The 17,203-nt window shown below is 46.7% G+C and overlaps 1 protein-coding gene across 1 annotated transcript in view; it reads left to right on the top strand.

Annotated features, from left to right (window-relative positions):
• The window catches only part of EGFLAM (EGF like, fibronectin type III and laminin G domains), a 99,021-nt gene that overhangs the window by 52,024 nt on the left and 29,794 nt on the right, over window positions 1-17,203 (top strand). Inside the window, exons 5-12 of the mRNA XM_058680050.1 lie at window positions 421-539; window positions 1,117-1,435; window positions 2,360-2,460; window positions 3,496-3,596; window positions 5,973-6,117; window positions 9,394-9,583; window positions 12,906-13,031; window positions 14,202-14,445. Coding sequence (XP_058536033.1) covers window positions 421-539; window positions 1,117-1,435; window positions 2,360-2,460; window positions 3,496-3,596; window positions 5,973-6,117; window positions 9,394-9,583; window positions 12,906-13,031; window positions 14,202-14,445 — 1,345 coding nt within the window. The remainder of the gene's footprint in view (window positions 1-420; window positions 540-1,116; window positions 1,436-2,359; window positions 2,461-3,495; window positions 3,597-5,972; window positions 6,118-9,393; window positions 9,584-12,905; window positions 13,032-14,201; window positions 14,446-17,203) is intronic.

The following is a 17,203-nucleotide window of genomic DNA, read 5'->3' as shown; positions in this document are numbered from 1 at the left end:
TGGTGTTAATGAACTGGTTTTGCACCTGCCTCTGGGTGCACACGTGCAAGAGTGGGATGTAATTTCTGGGTTCAATGCTATAATCATTTTCTGCTTTACTAATTATGTCGAAGTATCAGTTCTCTCAGCTAACATCTGTCTAAGAGTCCCCATTGGTCCTGTCCACAGTATTATTTTTGTTTTGCCTGGCTCATGTCTTTGCCGGTCTGCAGTACAGAATGGTAGTTCTTTCTCATATTCACTGGCATGTGCCTTAATTTCATGTGCGAGGAAACTTCATTTTTTTTTGTCACTGGTGCTGCTTCATTTTGGTGGAATTCTTTGTGTGTGTCTAGCACACCGTGACCCATTAGCCACACCCGTGTCTGTAGCTGCATTAAACAAATGCTCACCGGAGTTGTGTTGCTTTTGTCCGTGAAGGCACCGAGCAAGCGGGCAGTGGCCACTACGGACCCCGTTATATCACGGACATGGGAATCAGCGATGACGATGAAGACGAATTCGAAGATGACTTAGATTTGGATATTTCCTTCGAAGAGGTAACCACTGTCTCTGTTGGTAAAACCCAGGCTGTTCTTGTTGCCTTGCCAAACAAGGCAATTTAGCCAGTAGACTGTGAACATTTTGCTTAACACTTACACTAGACCATTTGCCGTTAGCTTTCATTTGTTCAGACTACAAGGCTCCAGGTAATCATTCATTAGTAGAGGGGAAGTACCTAACATACTGAGGTTCTATGGAGACATGAACAATCCCTGCCTATGATCCTCACCATCTGGAAGGAAAACCCTACTTAGATTTCCCACCAAGTGGCATGTTATGGAACCAGGTGTGACACAAACAGGATCCACCTCTTGACAAAGCAACACACCTGTGTGACTGCAGGGAGAGGAAATGCTGCAGCATTCTTTCAGAAGAATACAGAGCAAGCAGCTTAAGATCTCGGGGCCTCAGCTTCTTCCTGCCTAAGCTTGGATCAATGCCATTTGTCCCATCTGCACTCAGGGTTTTTGCAAGTATCGATAGTAAACATAGCTTCAACTATTTACCAGTAACTACAAGTAGAGCCAACTTGTTACCACTCTGTACGTGAACACTTCCCTTTTCCGACTCTAGGTTAAACCACTTCCTGCTACCAAGGGAGGGAACAAGAAACTCGCGGTGGAAAAGCAGAATGCACCTCTTGCTAATCCCAAGGCCGTTCCTAGGCTTGTCCCTCCTACCTCCGCCTCTCTCCCCACACCCACTGGGGCCCCCAGACCCACTCCGGTAGGGAAGAAGAGGAAGGACAGCGTGGCCGTGATGTCCAGGCTGTTTGACATGTCTTGTGATGACGTCCTATGCTCCAGCAACAGTTTCTGCGTTAATGACTACACCTGGGGGGGCGCACGATGCCACTGCCACCTGGGTAAAGGTGGGGAGAGCTGCTCTGAAGGTAGGTGCTTGGGGGAGGGGAGAGCATGGTGGTGGTAGCCAGGCTGGAAGGCAGGGGGGAGTCTGTAGTCTGTATGGTTCCTTTTTGAATGATGATCCCGTCCTTCTGTATCTGTCAGTAAGTTTATTGCACAGGCCAAATTGTGAGGTAGCTTTCATGACTTCTCATTAATTGGCAGCCCTGTGTATATATTTTTTAAATTTTTATTAATTTTTTTATTTGAAAGACAGAGAGATCTTCCATTGCTGATTCACTTCCCCAGATAGCCAAAATGGCTGAAACGGAACCAAGCATAAACCAGGAGAGTCAGAAACTCCATCAGCGTCTCCCACATGAACAGAAAGGGCCCATGCTCACGGGCTATCCTCCACTGCTTTCCCAGGCACATTAGCGGGAATGAGATTGGAAGTGGAGCATCCTGGACTCCAACAGGCTCTCCTATGGGATGCTGGCATGCCAGCTGGTGGTTTAACCTGCACTTGGATACCAGCCCCAGCAGTCCGATGACTTTGTCTGTCAAGCGAGCAGTCTTGGGGATGCTGGGCTTTTCTGTTCTCACATCTATTCTGACACTGCAGCTACAATATGTGCACAACATTTTAGGAGGATAATACTTAGGCCAGCTGACAAGACACATATACATAGCTGGAAAGCAGCGAGGGGCATCGAAAGCCATTGATTCTCTTTTGGGAAGCAAATGCCAATGTCCAAAACTCTAACTTTCTAAGTATACTTTCTAAGTATTTCAGAAGCTCCAACTTCTCAAGAGTGAGAATAGTAGGTGGGACATGGAGCAAAAGAGAGAGCTGAGTTAACAGATGAGCAGGTTTCCCTGGATGCTAGCCAGGCAAGGGTGGATGTTGATTTTTGCTTTTGAGGAAATGAGGAAGCAACATGTTGGTGTGTCTTCTTTTTGCTTTTCAGATATTGCTATACAGTACCCTCAGTTTTTTGGCCACTCCTATGTCACGTTCGAGCCCCTGAAGAATTCCTATCAGGCATTTCAAATTACTCTTGAATTTAGGGTAAGAGGGATTGTCTCTTCATGCAACAACATGCTACATCAAAATGGAGGGGCGGAGGGAGAGAGAAGGCAGGGGACAGGGCCAAGGGAGCCTGCTCTCACAGTGACCCACAGGGCAGCGGGAGCAATGGGCACTGGCACTCAGACAAGAATGCAACAGGAGGGCTGGTTCTGCCTGGCCTGAAACTTTTCAGCGAGCATGTTGCTTATACCAGGGACTGCCCCCATGCCACAGCTTCAGAAGAAGTAATGCACCCCCATTAGCAAATCCCCTTTCAAAGGTGCCCAGTCTCCGCCGTCATCACCATGGCTATCACTGAACACATGCCCAAACTGTGTGCTTGGCATATCACAAGAGTCCTGTGGATACTCTCTGATCGAAACCGGAATTCAATGACTGGTTTCAACTTGAAGAATATCTCCAAGAAACAAAAGTGTTTGCAAGCTTTGAAACCAGTTCTCTTGGGGTCCTAGTGGGTCCCTTACTATGTAGTCCCACAATGTTGACTCTAATAAATGACCTGTGCTTGGGGAGACAATGAGCTTGGCAATCTACTGGCTTGTTTTTAGCATCCTGTCCTCCTGAAGGAGGGGAAGGAGCAAATTTGCATGCCTGCCCAGAGGAGAAAAGGTGCAGGAAAAAGAATAAAGAAAAAGGAGTGCTCTTTGTGAGCACAGAATTAATGAGTGCAAGCAGTATTCTCTCCGTGACTGTGGTCTTTGCACAGATGGTCTTCCAGCCACCCTGCAGGTGCATCCACAAAGCCATGGAAAGAGCAGGTCGGAGTGAGTAGCCCCTTGCTCTCACTTCATTGCTATTCTGCACACGCTGTTTCCATCACAGTTGGAATCCGTCTACTGAAAGTGAACTGGGGCTGGATACCTGGGAATGAATCAGAGTCCACCTGTTTGCCCCTCTGTCATTAGGATCTCCAAGTAGAATGCTCACGCTTCATCCTCATGGGGGCTTCCAGATGGTGCTTTATGTTGGGGGAGGTGCTCATTGTTCATGGAGCTTTTGTTTGTACGATGACAGGCAGAGGCGGAGGACGGCTTGCTGCTCTACTGCGGGGAGAATGAACACGGAAGGGGTGATTTCATGTCCCTGGCTATCATCCGACGTTCCCTCCAATTCAGGTAACTGCTGCAAAAGCCCTGGGCATTTTTTGTACTGTCCTATATTATATTTACATGTTTATTCAGTGAGTAAATATATACTGGGCACATTCCAATGTATAAAGGAATGTTGGAGAGAAGATGAGCGTGGGCCACTTTACTAAGGAATTGGAGAACCAAAATTGCCCAGAAACTTGGAAACTTGAGTTTGGGAACTTTGGAAGCTTCCATTCAGTCAACAACCACTGATCCTTCTAAGATTTATTCATTTGAAAGGCAGAGTTACAGAGAGAGAGAGAGAGAGAGAGAGAGAGAGAGAGAGAGAGAGAGAGAGAGAGAAAGAATGACAGACACACAAAAATCTTCTGGTTCACCCTTCAAATGCTGCAACAGGCAGATCTGGGCCAGGCCAGAGCCAAGGACTCCATTTGAATCTCCCACGTGGGTGTTAGGGACTCAAGGACTTGCTGCTTTCTCAGGTACATCAGCAGGGAGCTGGACCAGAAGCAGAGCAACTGGTACTCCTACTGGTGCTCATCAAGGATCATCACAGGTGGAAGCTTAATCTGTTGTACTGCAGTGCTGGCCACCGCAACTGGTTGAGCACTCAGAGTGCTGACTCTGCTGCAGACCCCATCTCAAAGTGATGAAGTTCCCTGCCACCCAGAGGTTTCCACCCAGGTGGGTTTCTTCTAAGTTCCTAGTAGCAAATAGGACTGATATCACAGAAGGCAAGGAGGACCCAGCAGGAGAGAAGAAACTTTTTTCTGCCAAGGGCATTTGAATATCCATAGCATCACTCACAGGCCATATATAAAATGGCCAACTTAAAATTTTATCAGCTATACATTTACTGAGTTTTGAGTTGTGCCTGCCATTGCCTTGACAGGGCCCAACCAAGTGATTCCATGGGCCATATATAGCCTGTGGGCCAGATGCTCCCCCACTCCCATGACTAGGAGGTTCATGGAGGCTCATACTCCAATTCCATCTTCCCGTAGGGCTGTGGTAAGCATTGGCTTCCCAGCTCTGCCCTGATCATTTGTGCCCCAACGTGCTTTGGAAACCACATTTGGCTTCAGTGCAGACATCAACGGAACCAAGTTTTACAGATGGCTGAGAGGCACCCCCAGCACCTGTCTGCCAATGGCCAGTGCTCAGAAACCTTGGCCTTCTCCATGGTGCAGCAGCTGACATCCTGAAGGCACAAGCCGCTGCTGCCTGACCTGCCATGAATAACCTCCTCCTGCCTGTGTCTGCTCTCAGGCCTGTCTTGAGGATCGAATAAATTTATTCATTAACAGTGGTTACAAAAGTCCTGGTAGCAAGCACCAGAAAAATATTGACTGTTATTGTATTTTTTTCAATTACAATTTTGGCATAAAATGTAGTTAGGTTGGAGAAGACTTTTCAACATTTCATTAAGGTCAGAAAAAGGGGCTCCATCCTTTGCTAAATGATCTGATTCCTAAAAGTTTAATCTTAATCACCAGGATCCAATGCAGCCAATGCACGCTTGTAGGAATCCTGTACGTGGAGGGAAGGACACACTCTCAGCATCTTGGGCATTATTGGCAGGAAAACAGTTTTCCAACTTTGCTGCTCCTACCGAGTGATGCTGATATCCATTGCAGGGGAGGCTGGTGTCTCCATCCCACTCTGCAGAGGATCTGGGCTGCAGATATGGCAAATCCTATGAAGGACAGGGGCTGGGCACATTTCCTTCCCAGGATCATGTGGGAGTGGCATGATGGCAGCTTAGAAAATAGCCAGAAATGACTGAGGTTCTTCGCATCAGGCATCATGGACAGTGGGCACCCCTGGGCTTAGAGGTGGGGAACAAAGCAACACCACTGCAGCCTTCTGAGGATGCTTCTCTGTCTCTCACCTCGCACATGAGTGGGGGCCTCCTATGTAAACTTCACCTGGGTTTGCACCCAACAGAATGCAGATGGCAGGACTGGCCAGCTTGCCAAAACCACCATTAAGATTTGGGTTTTCCCACCTTACCAACACCCCTGGGCCTGTCCTTGGAGAGTCAGAGAAGGGCCCCCAAGAGTGCTCCGGAAGCAGAGTGACCCGGGCTACAAAAATCCACAGTGCTGGAATTCACTGTAAACACTTCAGGTCTTAGAAAAGGATAGAGTGGGTGCTGGGTTGCCCAACATTTCTGATCTGCAGAGAAAATCAAATAAAGCAGATGTTAACGTGAATAATGATCAGACTGAGACCACCCTGGGAAGGAGGGGTGCTGTTCTTCCATGTGAAGATTTGGAATGTACTAGAGACCCATAAATACAGTTCTGAACAGAGACCCTGGGAGCAACGTCTGTGAGTCTAAAAATATAGCAAGTTGGTTAATCCAAGCATCTTCCTTTGCTGTTTTCTCCATTGCAGGTTTAATTGTGGAACTGGGGTCGCCATCATTGTAAGTGAGGCCCAAATCAAGCTGGGGGCTTGGCACACAGTCACACTATACAGGGATGGGCTGAATGGGCTGCTGCAGCTGAACAATGGCACCCCTTTGACAGGCCAGTCCCAGGTGAGTTGGAACTGCCTGCTCCACCCCCACCCAAGAGGGGTTCATGGCACAGAGCCAAGGCAGAATCAGTAGGATTCAAGCTCTGGCCAGGTTCAAGTAGGCCCATTGTTATGGCAACCCCATGCAACTGAACTTGATACACCCCAGCTACATCTGATCACCTTAATAAGGGCTGTTGGGGCACACTTCCAACCCATGTCTACCACAGTTGGAGAACTGAACTTATGAAATTTATCAGTCTTGGGTGCCCAGGTCCTCTGGGTGCTATGTGTCCTCTAGGCCATGTGCCCAGAGACATGCCGTCTTTCCTCAAGGACCTTAAAGCCATGGGGAGAGGAAGGCCGTTAGGGTGAAGCATGGAACCCATTTTAGATGCCAAACACAAAGCTTCCTTTTACAGAAGAGATGGCGCAATCCTGTGGCTGTAGAAAATGACCCTGAAAGGTTCAGTATACAGGACAAATCCGTCCTTCCGCCTTGGTAGGGAGCCATGAGAGTAGGAAGTTGTACAATAATGGAATTTTCAGGCTACTCAGCGAATCGCCTAGGTAGTCACATATTTGTTATGCTCTGGGCAATTTGAGGACTGGGTTGGGAGTAAACAGTTTGGATTAGCAAACTGCCAAGGAACCTAAGCTGCAATTACAATCAGGAGATGCCTGTATTCTCTGAGGGAAAATATAGCAAGAGAGCCTTGGTGTGTATGTCTGTACCTCCTCCCTGGCTGGGCCCCTTACTACACTTGCTTGGTCTTGCTGATCCAAACATTTTTAAAAGTGAATAGAGAATAAATAACCTCCTGGATTTTGACCCTAAAGGAACACGAATCCAACTCTAGTGAGGGTGGAGCCAGGAGTTGCTTCTGTCCATGTTGATAGGGAAGCAGAAGGCAGGGTGCATGAACCACAGGGTCAACCAAAGCCAGACCATAGGCCCAAAGTGATCAAATGAGCTTTTATGGGAATAGCAAAGTTTAACACGTGGATCCAGAACACTAAGGAGAAAACACAGAGAAGCTATAATAAGCCTCATATCTCTCAGGGCTTAAAGCAAGGAAGTTCAATAGTGCTTAACAAACAGGACCATGTGATCACAACAGCTAAAGAAACTACAGGATGCAAGAACAGAAGCATAGCACCTAGAAAAGGGAGGTGCTGATCCTACTCTGTTCTAACAACTGTGTGACAGCTTCCAGTGGCTTGAGCGGTGACTCTAGTCCTCTAAGAGAACTACGTTTTTGCTTGTAGTCATATTCTCAAGAGAGCTACCTAAAGAGGGCAGATGGTGCATTGATGACATACATTCCTTGAATGACTAATCAGAGGAGTGTCATTTAGTTTGGAGAAGGTGGAGGTGTAGGTGGTGGAGTGTCCTTGGTAGAGTCCCAGGGAATGTCTTTGGGAAGAAGGATTGACTCTGCAGAGTCCCAAGACTGAAGCCCAATGAGAAAGCCTTGAGAATTTTAGCTGCACCTGAGTGCAAGGAAGTGTGTAGTATGGCAATGACTCTCCCTCCCTTGGACTGTTGCTCTGTCTTAGGGGAAAACCTTGTAAAAGTAACTCATCCAAATCTGTTGGGAAATGTACACAAGGAAGTGAGCAGCCAGTGGAAACTAGAGTTGTATGAGCTTTCCTACTTTTTCCAATTCTGAGACTCGAGTTTTGATGGTAGGTTTCCAGAAGCAAACCTGAGATGAGGAATCATGTACACAGGATGCACTGAGGGGGTGTTCCCAGGGAAACTAGTGAGGGGGAAGATGGACACAAAGAATGAAGCCAGCCAGAGTGAGCTCTCGGGAAGTTCTTCAGTGCTGGGCTTTAGCCTGACCCACAGGGAAGCTCTGCAGTGTAAAGGGTGTCGCAGAGTTTCCCGAACTGTTAGGGGATGCCTTAGAGGAAGGCAAACTCCAAGGTGTTTTCATTTCTCTGCCAAGCAAAGCAGTCCCCAGGGACAGCAGTCAACAAAGAGAGCCAAAGACTTGACTCAAAGGAGATGCCCTGAAAGGTACTGACTGCTTTAGGGAAAGACAGACAGAAAAAGAAGGGAAGGAGGAAAGAAGGAAGGAAGGAAGGAAAGGAGAGGAGAGGAAGGAAGGGAGGAAAAAAGGAAGGAAAGAAGGAAAGAAAAGTAGGAAAGGAAGAAAAGGAAAGAAAGGAAAGGGGAAAAAAAAAAGCAAGCAAGCCACCGGAAGTCCTATATGATCCTGAGTCAGGAAACAGGACCAGAGAGAGAGAATGGGGCTTGGAAGAAGGGAATTCTGAGGATCTTGAAATAAGCCCAGAAAGTATGTGACTGATCTAGTGAAAATAGAATGCTCAGTGACTGGTGAATAATTTAAGGATTAAAACCTGCTGTGAGTACCATACAACTGCCTCATAAATTTATTTATAAATTTTTTTTACTGTAGAAAGTATTAAAAAAATGCATTATCTACATGTTTATGATGAACACTTACAGAATACATATTGCTTTACCTGGCTTAGGTTCCTGACATTTTATAAGTTTTGTCAATATGTCTTTCCCAGCACTGTTTTTTGACCTTTGTTCCGAATCATTAAAATGCTTTTGTAACAACAAAAAGAAATGTTCAAGGGCGTCTTCGTTCCAGCCCATCTAGTGTTCAGCTCTGTGTTTGGTGACCTCCAAATCTGCAGTCTAGATTGTAGTTTGGCATAAGATTGGAAATCACCCTACCTCACTGTCATTAACACTTAAAGTTTGTATCCTTAAGTAGATTTCAAACCACTCAACAATGCGATCTGCTTCACGTTTAACTTCTACATATTTCTTGTAGGATTTAGTGCAGAGGTAACTTTAGGATCAAGGTCAAGTGAAGGGATCATAGTCAGTTCACTTACAAGCTTAATGACTTCTATTGCCTTTGAGGTACAGAAGGGTATGTCCAAGGTCTAGGGTGAATTGATGGTGGGATTTGGAAGGGGAAGCTCTCTGGATGGCTGGCCCAGTCTCCTTCCTGGTCCCCTGCTCCTCCCTTGCTGAGTGGGTTGGTCGTGGCTCTGGGCTGCCTTTTCCTTCCTTTCCAGCCATTTCCAACTCATCCCCCTAGACACTCAGCCCTCTGATAAAATCACTGAATTTCTCATGGTAACCACGATGTCATCTTCCCCACTGAACAATCATTTAAAGGTAAACACACCAAAGAGAAAGCAAACACAGGGGCTGTGGCCTGCACCTTCACCAAGAACCTCAGCAAAACATGCTGTGTTTTATCCATTGACTTGGTTTGCTGACATAGAGTTTTGCTCTTTCTTAAAGGGACAGTACAGCAAGATCACCTTCCGGACGCCTCTGTATGTGGGTGGAGCTCCCAGCGCATACTGGCTGGTCCGAGCAACAGGGACCAACCAGGGCTTCCAAGGCTGTGTGCAGTCACTCTCTGTGAACGGCAAGAGAATCGACATGAGGCCCTGGCCACTGGGCAGAGCACTCAATGGTGCTGATGTGGGTAAGCAGCTACCCCAAGAATTGGGATTGTATCTCCAGCTTGGGCCATGGAGGTGAGCGGTGACCTAGGTTGCAATCCTGGCAAGCTGAGGGAGGTAGAACTTCAGGAGGGAAGTACGGGCTCTGAAAGCATGTTGACCTTGAACCTGAGAACAGTATGGCACTTGGATGTGTCCCGCTGCCATCTTAGACCTCTTCATGAGGTGTGACAGTCTTACTGGACAAAGCAGCGAACGATTCATTCCCTTCCCCCAACTCAGCCAGTCACATAAGGGCTTTCATGGGCTCTGTTTTAGGAGAAATGTTGACATTCTAATTCTTGATCCCTGAACCAACATTTTCTCTTCACTCTCAGAGGAAGAAGGAATTATTATCTAGGGGGCAGACATTATTATACCCATTGTGTTTAGATAAAGCAACTGGGGCTTATAATGTTGATTAATTTGTACTCAGGCAGAGCCTGTTGCTGAGCTATTGATGAGGCTGTCTCCATAGCTATGTAAATGCACTGAACTTGCCAGCACCCACACATTCTGCCGCACCCTGGGAGTTGGGAGTCACCCACCCTCTGCCCGTCCTTCCCTGCTTGGAGTCGCCTGCCAGGATTCTCTTCTCCAGAGCCTAGTGGTCTCTAACTTTTAATGCTTTGGTGAAATCTCAGAAAGATTTTTTTTTTAATTTCAGTGGCAGACAGATTTTCCATCTGTTGTTTCACTCCCCAAATCCCTGCAACTACCAAGGTGAGGTTAGGTCAAAGCCAGGATCCTGGAATTCAGTCTGTGTGTCACATGAGTAGCAGGTGCTCAGATACTTAGGTCATCATCTGCTGCCTCTAAGTTAATACAATAGTAAGAATCTGGAAGCTGGGTTGTAGCCAACACTCAAATTTACCCACACTAAAATGGGATGCTGGCATCCCATGAGGAATTGTAACTACCATACTAAATGCCTGACTGAAGAATGTTTTTAAGTGCTGAAAAGAATATACATGATATAATGAGAGGAAACAATTATGTTGAAATGTAGCTGTATGATATTTTTAGGTTTTGATATTACAATAATATATGTGCTTTTCTATAAAGCATGAAAGAGCAGCATTATTTAATGGTGGGTGAAATGACTGCCACAATTTCAAAGAAGCAAGGAGTTGAAATGATGTTTTTGCAGTATCTGCCACAAATGGGATGTGACATCAACTGTGGGGTCTGTTGGTCACAAGGCACAGAGAACTGCTAGTGCTACAAGTAGGTTGTCTGCCTCAGTAGTTGCGGGAAGCACTCCATCGAAACACTCAAATTTCTCAATTTCAGGACTGAGAGAATAAAGAAGTGTTTTTCCCATCTGGCCAAACTCTTGCCTATTTGTAGCCTCTCTCAAGTCCTCACCAGTTTACACAGTGCTGTGCTTGGCGCAGCCCTGTCCGCCCTGCAGAGCTGGGAGCTTGGGCCCCTCTTTCCTTCCTCCAGCCATGGAGATTTCCAGTCTTCTTGCACTGTAGTTATTCCCACTCCTCCTCTACTTCTGTGGAACCAGTTCCTGTTCACAGCCACCCTTGTCCCTTCTTTCTGTGCTCGAGCCCCGTATCTGGAGACCACACTGGATTCTTCTACCTTCAGCCTCAAGAGTGAATTGCTGATTTCTGGCGTTCTGCCCCATCTCTGCCATTTCCTCTGCTTTGTGCTTGTCCAGGCCGTTTCCCTCCCCCAAGGATTTCTTGCGGTCGCACAAGCCCCCTGCCTCACGGCACTGATGCCCTGCCGTCACCAGGGCAATCAGACACTGCCATCCTCACATAAAGAGCTCTGTCCGTCTTCCCTGACCTCTCCCAACCCTGCCCTCACCTCTTAAAAATAAAATTGTTCCAATGCAGACACTCTGCAAAATAATTTCTTCCATGTGTGTCTAAAATAACCCAAGGATTCCACTTCCTCCTGTGGAGTCAGCCCTTTTCTGAGAAGAGAATCACAATCCCTGGCAGCTGGCAGGCCACGGGGACCTGCAAGTTTGTCTCTCTAAGGTCAAAGCTGGTACCTATGTGGAGACCACAAGTGCCGGGGGGCCATGGTCTTGGGGCTGTGCCTGCAGAGACCGCCCGTCCCCGCTGCTTCAGCTCCCTAATAGTGGCAGCCAGCTGGAATTCACAGAGGCCAGACTGCCCTAGCTAAGGCAGCAGACCTTCCAGAGGGCCTTTAGTAAATTCTCTCCACAGTGCCTGACATCAGACTCCTCTCCTGGGTCCACAATGGGTGTGCAGTCCTGCTGCCACCACCTCTGAGCCATTACGGTAAGCCTGGATCCACTCAGTGCAATAGATGGCAGGGAGAGAAAGGAGAGACACTTGGCCTGCTGAGATAACACCAGCAGCCTAGAGGGGGATTTTCCTCCTGCATGGGGCAGGTCCCAGTTCCAGCAGGTGCAGTCCCAGGAATAGAATAGAGAAGGGGCTTGACTTCAGGCAGCAGATGGACACCCCTTTTGCCGCCACCCCCAGAAAGGCTATGTTGTCTCACCTGTGCAGCTATGGGCTATACACATAAAAGCAGCAGAAAAGCAGCCCAGGAGCTCCCTTTGTTTGCACTTCATCTGGTGATCTTGAACATGACCATGCAGATCCTTCTGGAGGCCTCTGAGGCAGCAGGCAGAGAGCACTAATGCCTCCTGTGGCCAGCCTGTCTCTGCTTGTCACTCTGGAGCTACTTCCAAAGATGGAAACTTTGGAGGTAAGAATTGCGGGTTCTGGAACCCATGTGCCACGGAACCCTGGGGTCCTTCCTACCTGCCTCCTTTCCCCCAGACAGTGGAGTCAACAGTTCTGGTGAGTTAATAAGCTCTGACGCGGCTGCTTAACTCCTTTACTGCTTGTCCCACTTGTCTTCACTCTGAACCAACAAGGCAGGAGCACTTAAGCTAATTGGGGACATAGAAATTAGCATGCTTTTAACATAGATGCTTGGTGGACATGGGAGAGAGTGAAATCTGCTCGTGTGGGAAACAACAGAGAGATGGATTAAAGCAGAAATGACTCTGTCATCTCTATCAGGGCCATGACATAGCCCAGCAACTTAGTGTTTGATTTACGGTAGCCACCATATTTTAAACAAAGGCTCTGTGATTCTTCATAAAGGACACACCAAAATCAAATTAAAATGGTGAGAAGGCTGTGCTGCTCGTGAAAGCTGACCTGTGGTTGTGTTGTGCAGAGGGGTGCACACAGGAGGGGGGAAGGTGCCTCATTTGTCGAGGGCAGTGGGCTCTTGGCGAGGTTGACTTCCTCCCACGGCACTGACACCTGCACTGATTGGCTTTGGGACTCCCATGTTTAGGGGAATGCAGCAGCGGAATCTGCGATGAGGCATCCTGTATCAACGGTGGCACCTGCACAGCGGTCAAGGCCGACTCCTACATCTGCCTCTGTCCCCTGGGCTTCAAAGGGCGACACTGTGAAGACGGTGAGAAAGGAGCAAGTTGGCGGCGGGTTCTCCCTGCACACTGATTCACAGGGGTGCAGTGCTTCCTCAGTGGACTTTTAGTCCCACACATGATGGGGCCAGTGTTACTTTGTCAGGGAGGACAGGAGAATCTTTATTGGAACACTTGGAATATTTCTGAGTATCCAAGTTTCAAACCAACCAAAGACAGGTTCGTTTATAGATGATGAATGTGACTGGGCTCTGCTAAAGCTTGTCTTGTGTGGTTTACATCAGACTGAATTCAAAGCATTCAAAGTTCATGTCCTCATTTCTGACTCTTTCAAAGACTGGGGATTATGTGCAGAAAATCTAACAATGTGATGGGACACAAGTGATGTTGCTTTTTCTTTATACTGTTCTGCTGAGTGATTCTGCCCTCAGTATCCCAGTCCTGGACATGAATAAGGAGATGCACACATGCAGACACATATAGGCACACACTGTTTACACGTATGTATATATATATACTGTCATATGTGTATGCCTGCCTGTGCACACATACACACATGTACACAGATAACAACAGCACATGTAAAAGTTTTTTTTTTTTTGAAAATCAGGTGGGCTTGAGTATGCTTTCAGTTTTCTAGAATTTCAAAATGAAAAACTATGACGAAGATCACAAAACTAGACACAGGTCATAAGTCATTCAGATTTGGATCTGAAATACTGCAGAGGGGAAATTTAGAGTAACATCATCTTAAAGTTCACATTACTTGAACATGGGTGCATGAGTCGAGGTAAGCTGCTGCCGCCGCACAGCATCATGTAGTCCAGCAGCTCTGGGTAGTAAAGGCCGATTCTTGATCATGTCACAAATCCCTACAGGTTGTGGAGGGAGGGGGGAAGCAATGGCACTGCTCCCAACAGTCATTCGGGCACATGGAACATTCAGGGACATAGAATCTCAATTCCAATGGGTCTTGAAGTGCCTTAGAGTCCTCTTTTGATTTCCTGCATCCAGTCAGCAGGTGGGAGGAGAGAGAGAACAGGAAGGATGGAGAGAAGAAAAGCTTTAGGGGACAGAATTCAGTCCCACCACCCAGCTAACTGCAGGAAATGAGTTGGAGGACTGTACCCAGGAAGACCAGAGCAATTTGTGGGGGCAAAACCCTGCAGAGCTGCCTGACACCATTCTTGTCTCCTCAGCCTTCACCTTGACCATCCCACAGTTCCGAGCCTCTCTAAGGTCCTTTGCTGCCACGCCCTGGCCCCTGGAGCCCCAGCACTACCTTTCCTTCATGGAGTTGGAAATCACATTCCGGCCGGACTCAGGGGATGGCGTCCTCCTGTACAGCTACGACACAGGCAGCAAAGACTTCCTGTCCATCAACATGGCAGGGGGCCATGTGGAGTTCCGCTTCGACTGTGGCTCTGGGACTGGTGTTCTCAGGTGAGGACTGAAACCTCCCAGAATTCCCTCCTCCAAAATGCCAATCAGTAACCACTTTGAGGAGAAAAAAAAAAAAACCACTAATACAGGATCTCACCACTTAACACTCTTGCTGTCTTAATTCAGCCTGGTTTGGACATTCTGTCTGCTTCCTGAAAGTGACAGGCTTGCTATCCATGGTATTCTCCTATCTGAAGGTTTCCTTTACTCAAATAACTCTGTGGGTCACAGTTCTCTGCTTCCCGTGGAGGGTGAATGCCTTGCCTGCACACTAAACCTGACAACCTTGACAAACCGTCCCCTTACCCAATGCATGCTCCCCAGTGCATGTTGGCTAGGTAGAAAAGTATCGGCCAATCCTGTCATACAGAAGTGTCTTGATGACTTTACTTTCAATTCCGACTTTCCTCTTGAACCGCTTCTATATGGAGATGGCCACTGAGCCACCAGCAGTGCAGAGGCCCGTGCCCTGACCAGTATGCGATGAAAGCTTCAATGGCACAGCCACGAAGGCTTGCTTCTAAAACGTTTGCTGCTGTTGGGGTAGTCCAAACATTCCTCCCATTCAGTAGTTTGACTGTGAGAGCAGTTAGCAGACGGATTGTTCCTGTGCCACTGAGTCAGTCCGTTTTGGAGTTCCTCAGAGCCTGGGGTTGGAAGGGGCAGCATTTTCCCTCGTTGATGTCTCTCCCTTCTCACTATGACCCCCCTTGGTGGTTTTAACCTTCAAGTCAGAGGAGCACTAATTTAATGTTTCTACATTTATCTAATTCTTTCCTTCTGAAACTCAACTATACTTTGCCGCATGGTGCCCTAGATGGGGATATCAGCCAATTTGTTTTACAGGAAATTGCAGTTGTGTTCCATCACTGTTCTTATTGCTCACCTGCCATTTACAGAAAGTCCACAGGTGAGACGTCACCATCATCCATCGCCATTCACTGCTGATCACTTTGCCAGGCTAAAGGGAAATCCTCACCATGTTGAGTTTTAACAACTCTTTTAAAAGAAAAAGTTGGTTGGTTTTTGTCCTTGTGGCTAAATTACCACTCGTAGGTGACATTTCCCACCTTGGGGAATGGACAACAATTTTTTGTATCTCTGATTATGCAAAAACAACCTATATCTCATGACAATTTTGGTGGATATTTAATTGATTCAATTTACATATGATTATGCAAAGCAGCCTGAACAATTCACTTGGAACTATATGTCAAGTTGAGAAGGGAAGCCACCTTGAACATCACCTTGCACTTGGAAACAGCTTCTTCCTAAATGAGGAGTGACCAAAGGGAGCCAAGGGAGGCCAGGGCTCATCAGCCCTCCTTCCGGACAGGCTGCCCTCTCTGCCCTTTCTCTCCGTGGTGGCAGCTCCAGCTGCAAGATTGCGGGCACAAAAACCCTTACAGGTCTCACGTTTCTCCCTCTCATAACGCCATGCCTATTTTTGGCAAAGGATAGTTTTAAAAGTGTAAGACAGAAGGCAGTGCCTCTCCAGCTGTCAGGAAAAGGCAAACGGGAACAAAGTGCTTGAGTACTAGGGAGTGTGAAGGAGGCAGGAGTTTTCCAGGTAGGAAGCACGGTCCACACTCATCCCATCCTCTGGCCAGCCTCTCCTGGAAGTAGCGAACCTGTTCAATATTTTAGCTGTTCCCTTGGAAGCTGTTTATTTTGAAAACCATTTGCAAAGACTTCCTGCTAATTAAGAAAATTCAGTGTAAGCCTTATCTATACGAAGTTCAGGAATTGGCCATATCATATTCTCTCTAGGAAAAGGGAAAGGTAGTGAGATTCGTGATTAACATGATTCTAAAATTGATACATTTGGAATGAGCTCTTGATGGCCATGCTCGATAGCACTGAGCTGGGGAAGGTGGCATATTGACAGCACATGACCTCTGCCAGACAAGAACATGACGATGCTGCTGCTGTTAGTTATTATGGAGATAGACCACTTTCAAAAGGGCTTCTTTTTTATTGCATATTGATTTAACCAAGGTGATTAAATTCTAATTGCTAAGGACAAATCACAAAAGCTTTTGCCAACACATATACACACGCACACACAATCAAGTTATAGGGTGGTGACCCTGCAGTAATGATGCCCGTTGGTATTCCTTGTGGCTTTCTAAAGATGATCCAGGACTGACAAATAATTGAGAGATTCAGGGGTGGCTAGGAAGTATACATCATTAGAAATACACCTGTACGGGGCTCGGCTGCCTGGCCTAGTGGCTAAGGTCCTCACCTTGATCCCATATGGCCGCTGGTTCTAATCCCGGCAGCTCCACTTCGTCTCTATCTCTCCTCCTCTCAGTATATCTGACTTTGTAATAAAAATAAAATAAATCTTAAAAAAAAAAAAAAATTTAAAAAAAAAAAAAAAAAAAAAAAAAAAGAAATACACCTGTAATGAACATGCTCTTTCTGCATCCCTCACTTTGAAGTGAAATGCATACAGCTCCCATAAGTCTCATTTAAACTTCAAGTGCTTCTACCTTTAATTAATGATTTGAATTTTAATGTAGTTTTTATTTTTTACGCAATATCATAAAACACAAGCTCTAGTCTCCTTTCTCTTAGTCCATTTTGTGCTGCCATAACAGAATCGCTAAGACTCGGCTACTTATTTGTTTGTTTTAAAGATGTGTTTATTTATTTGAAATACAGAGTTACAGAGAGACAGAGATTATTTATCCACTGATTTACTCTCCCAAATAACCACGGCAGCTAGTACTGGGCCAGATTAAAACCAGGA

Source organism: Ochotona princeps, chromosome 23 (assembly GCF_030435755.1).
Source record: "Ochotona princeps isolate mOchPri1 chromosome 23, mOchPri1.hap1, whole genome shotgun sequence".
Taxonomy (NCBI): Eukaryota; Metazoa; Chordata; class Mammalia; order Lagomorpha; family Ochotonidae; genus Ochotona; species Ochotona princeps.
The sequence above is the reverse complement of the archived record's forward strand: the minus strand, read 5'-3'. Positions and strand labels throughout refer to the sequence as shown.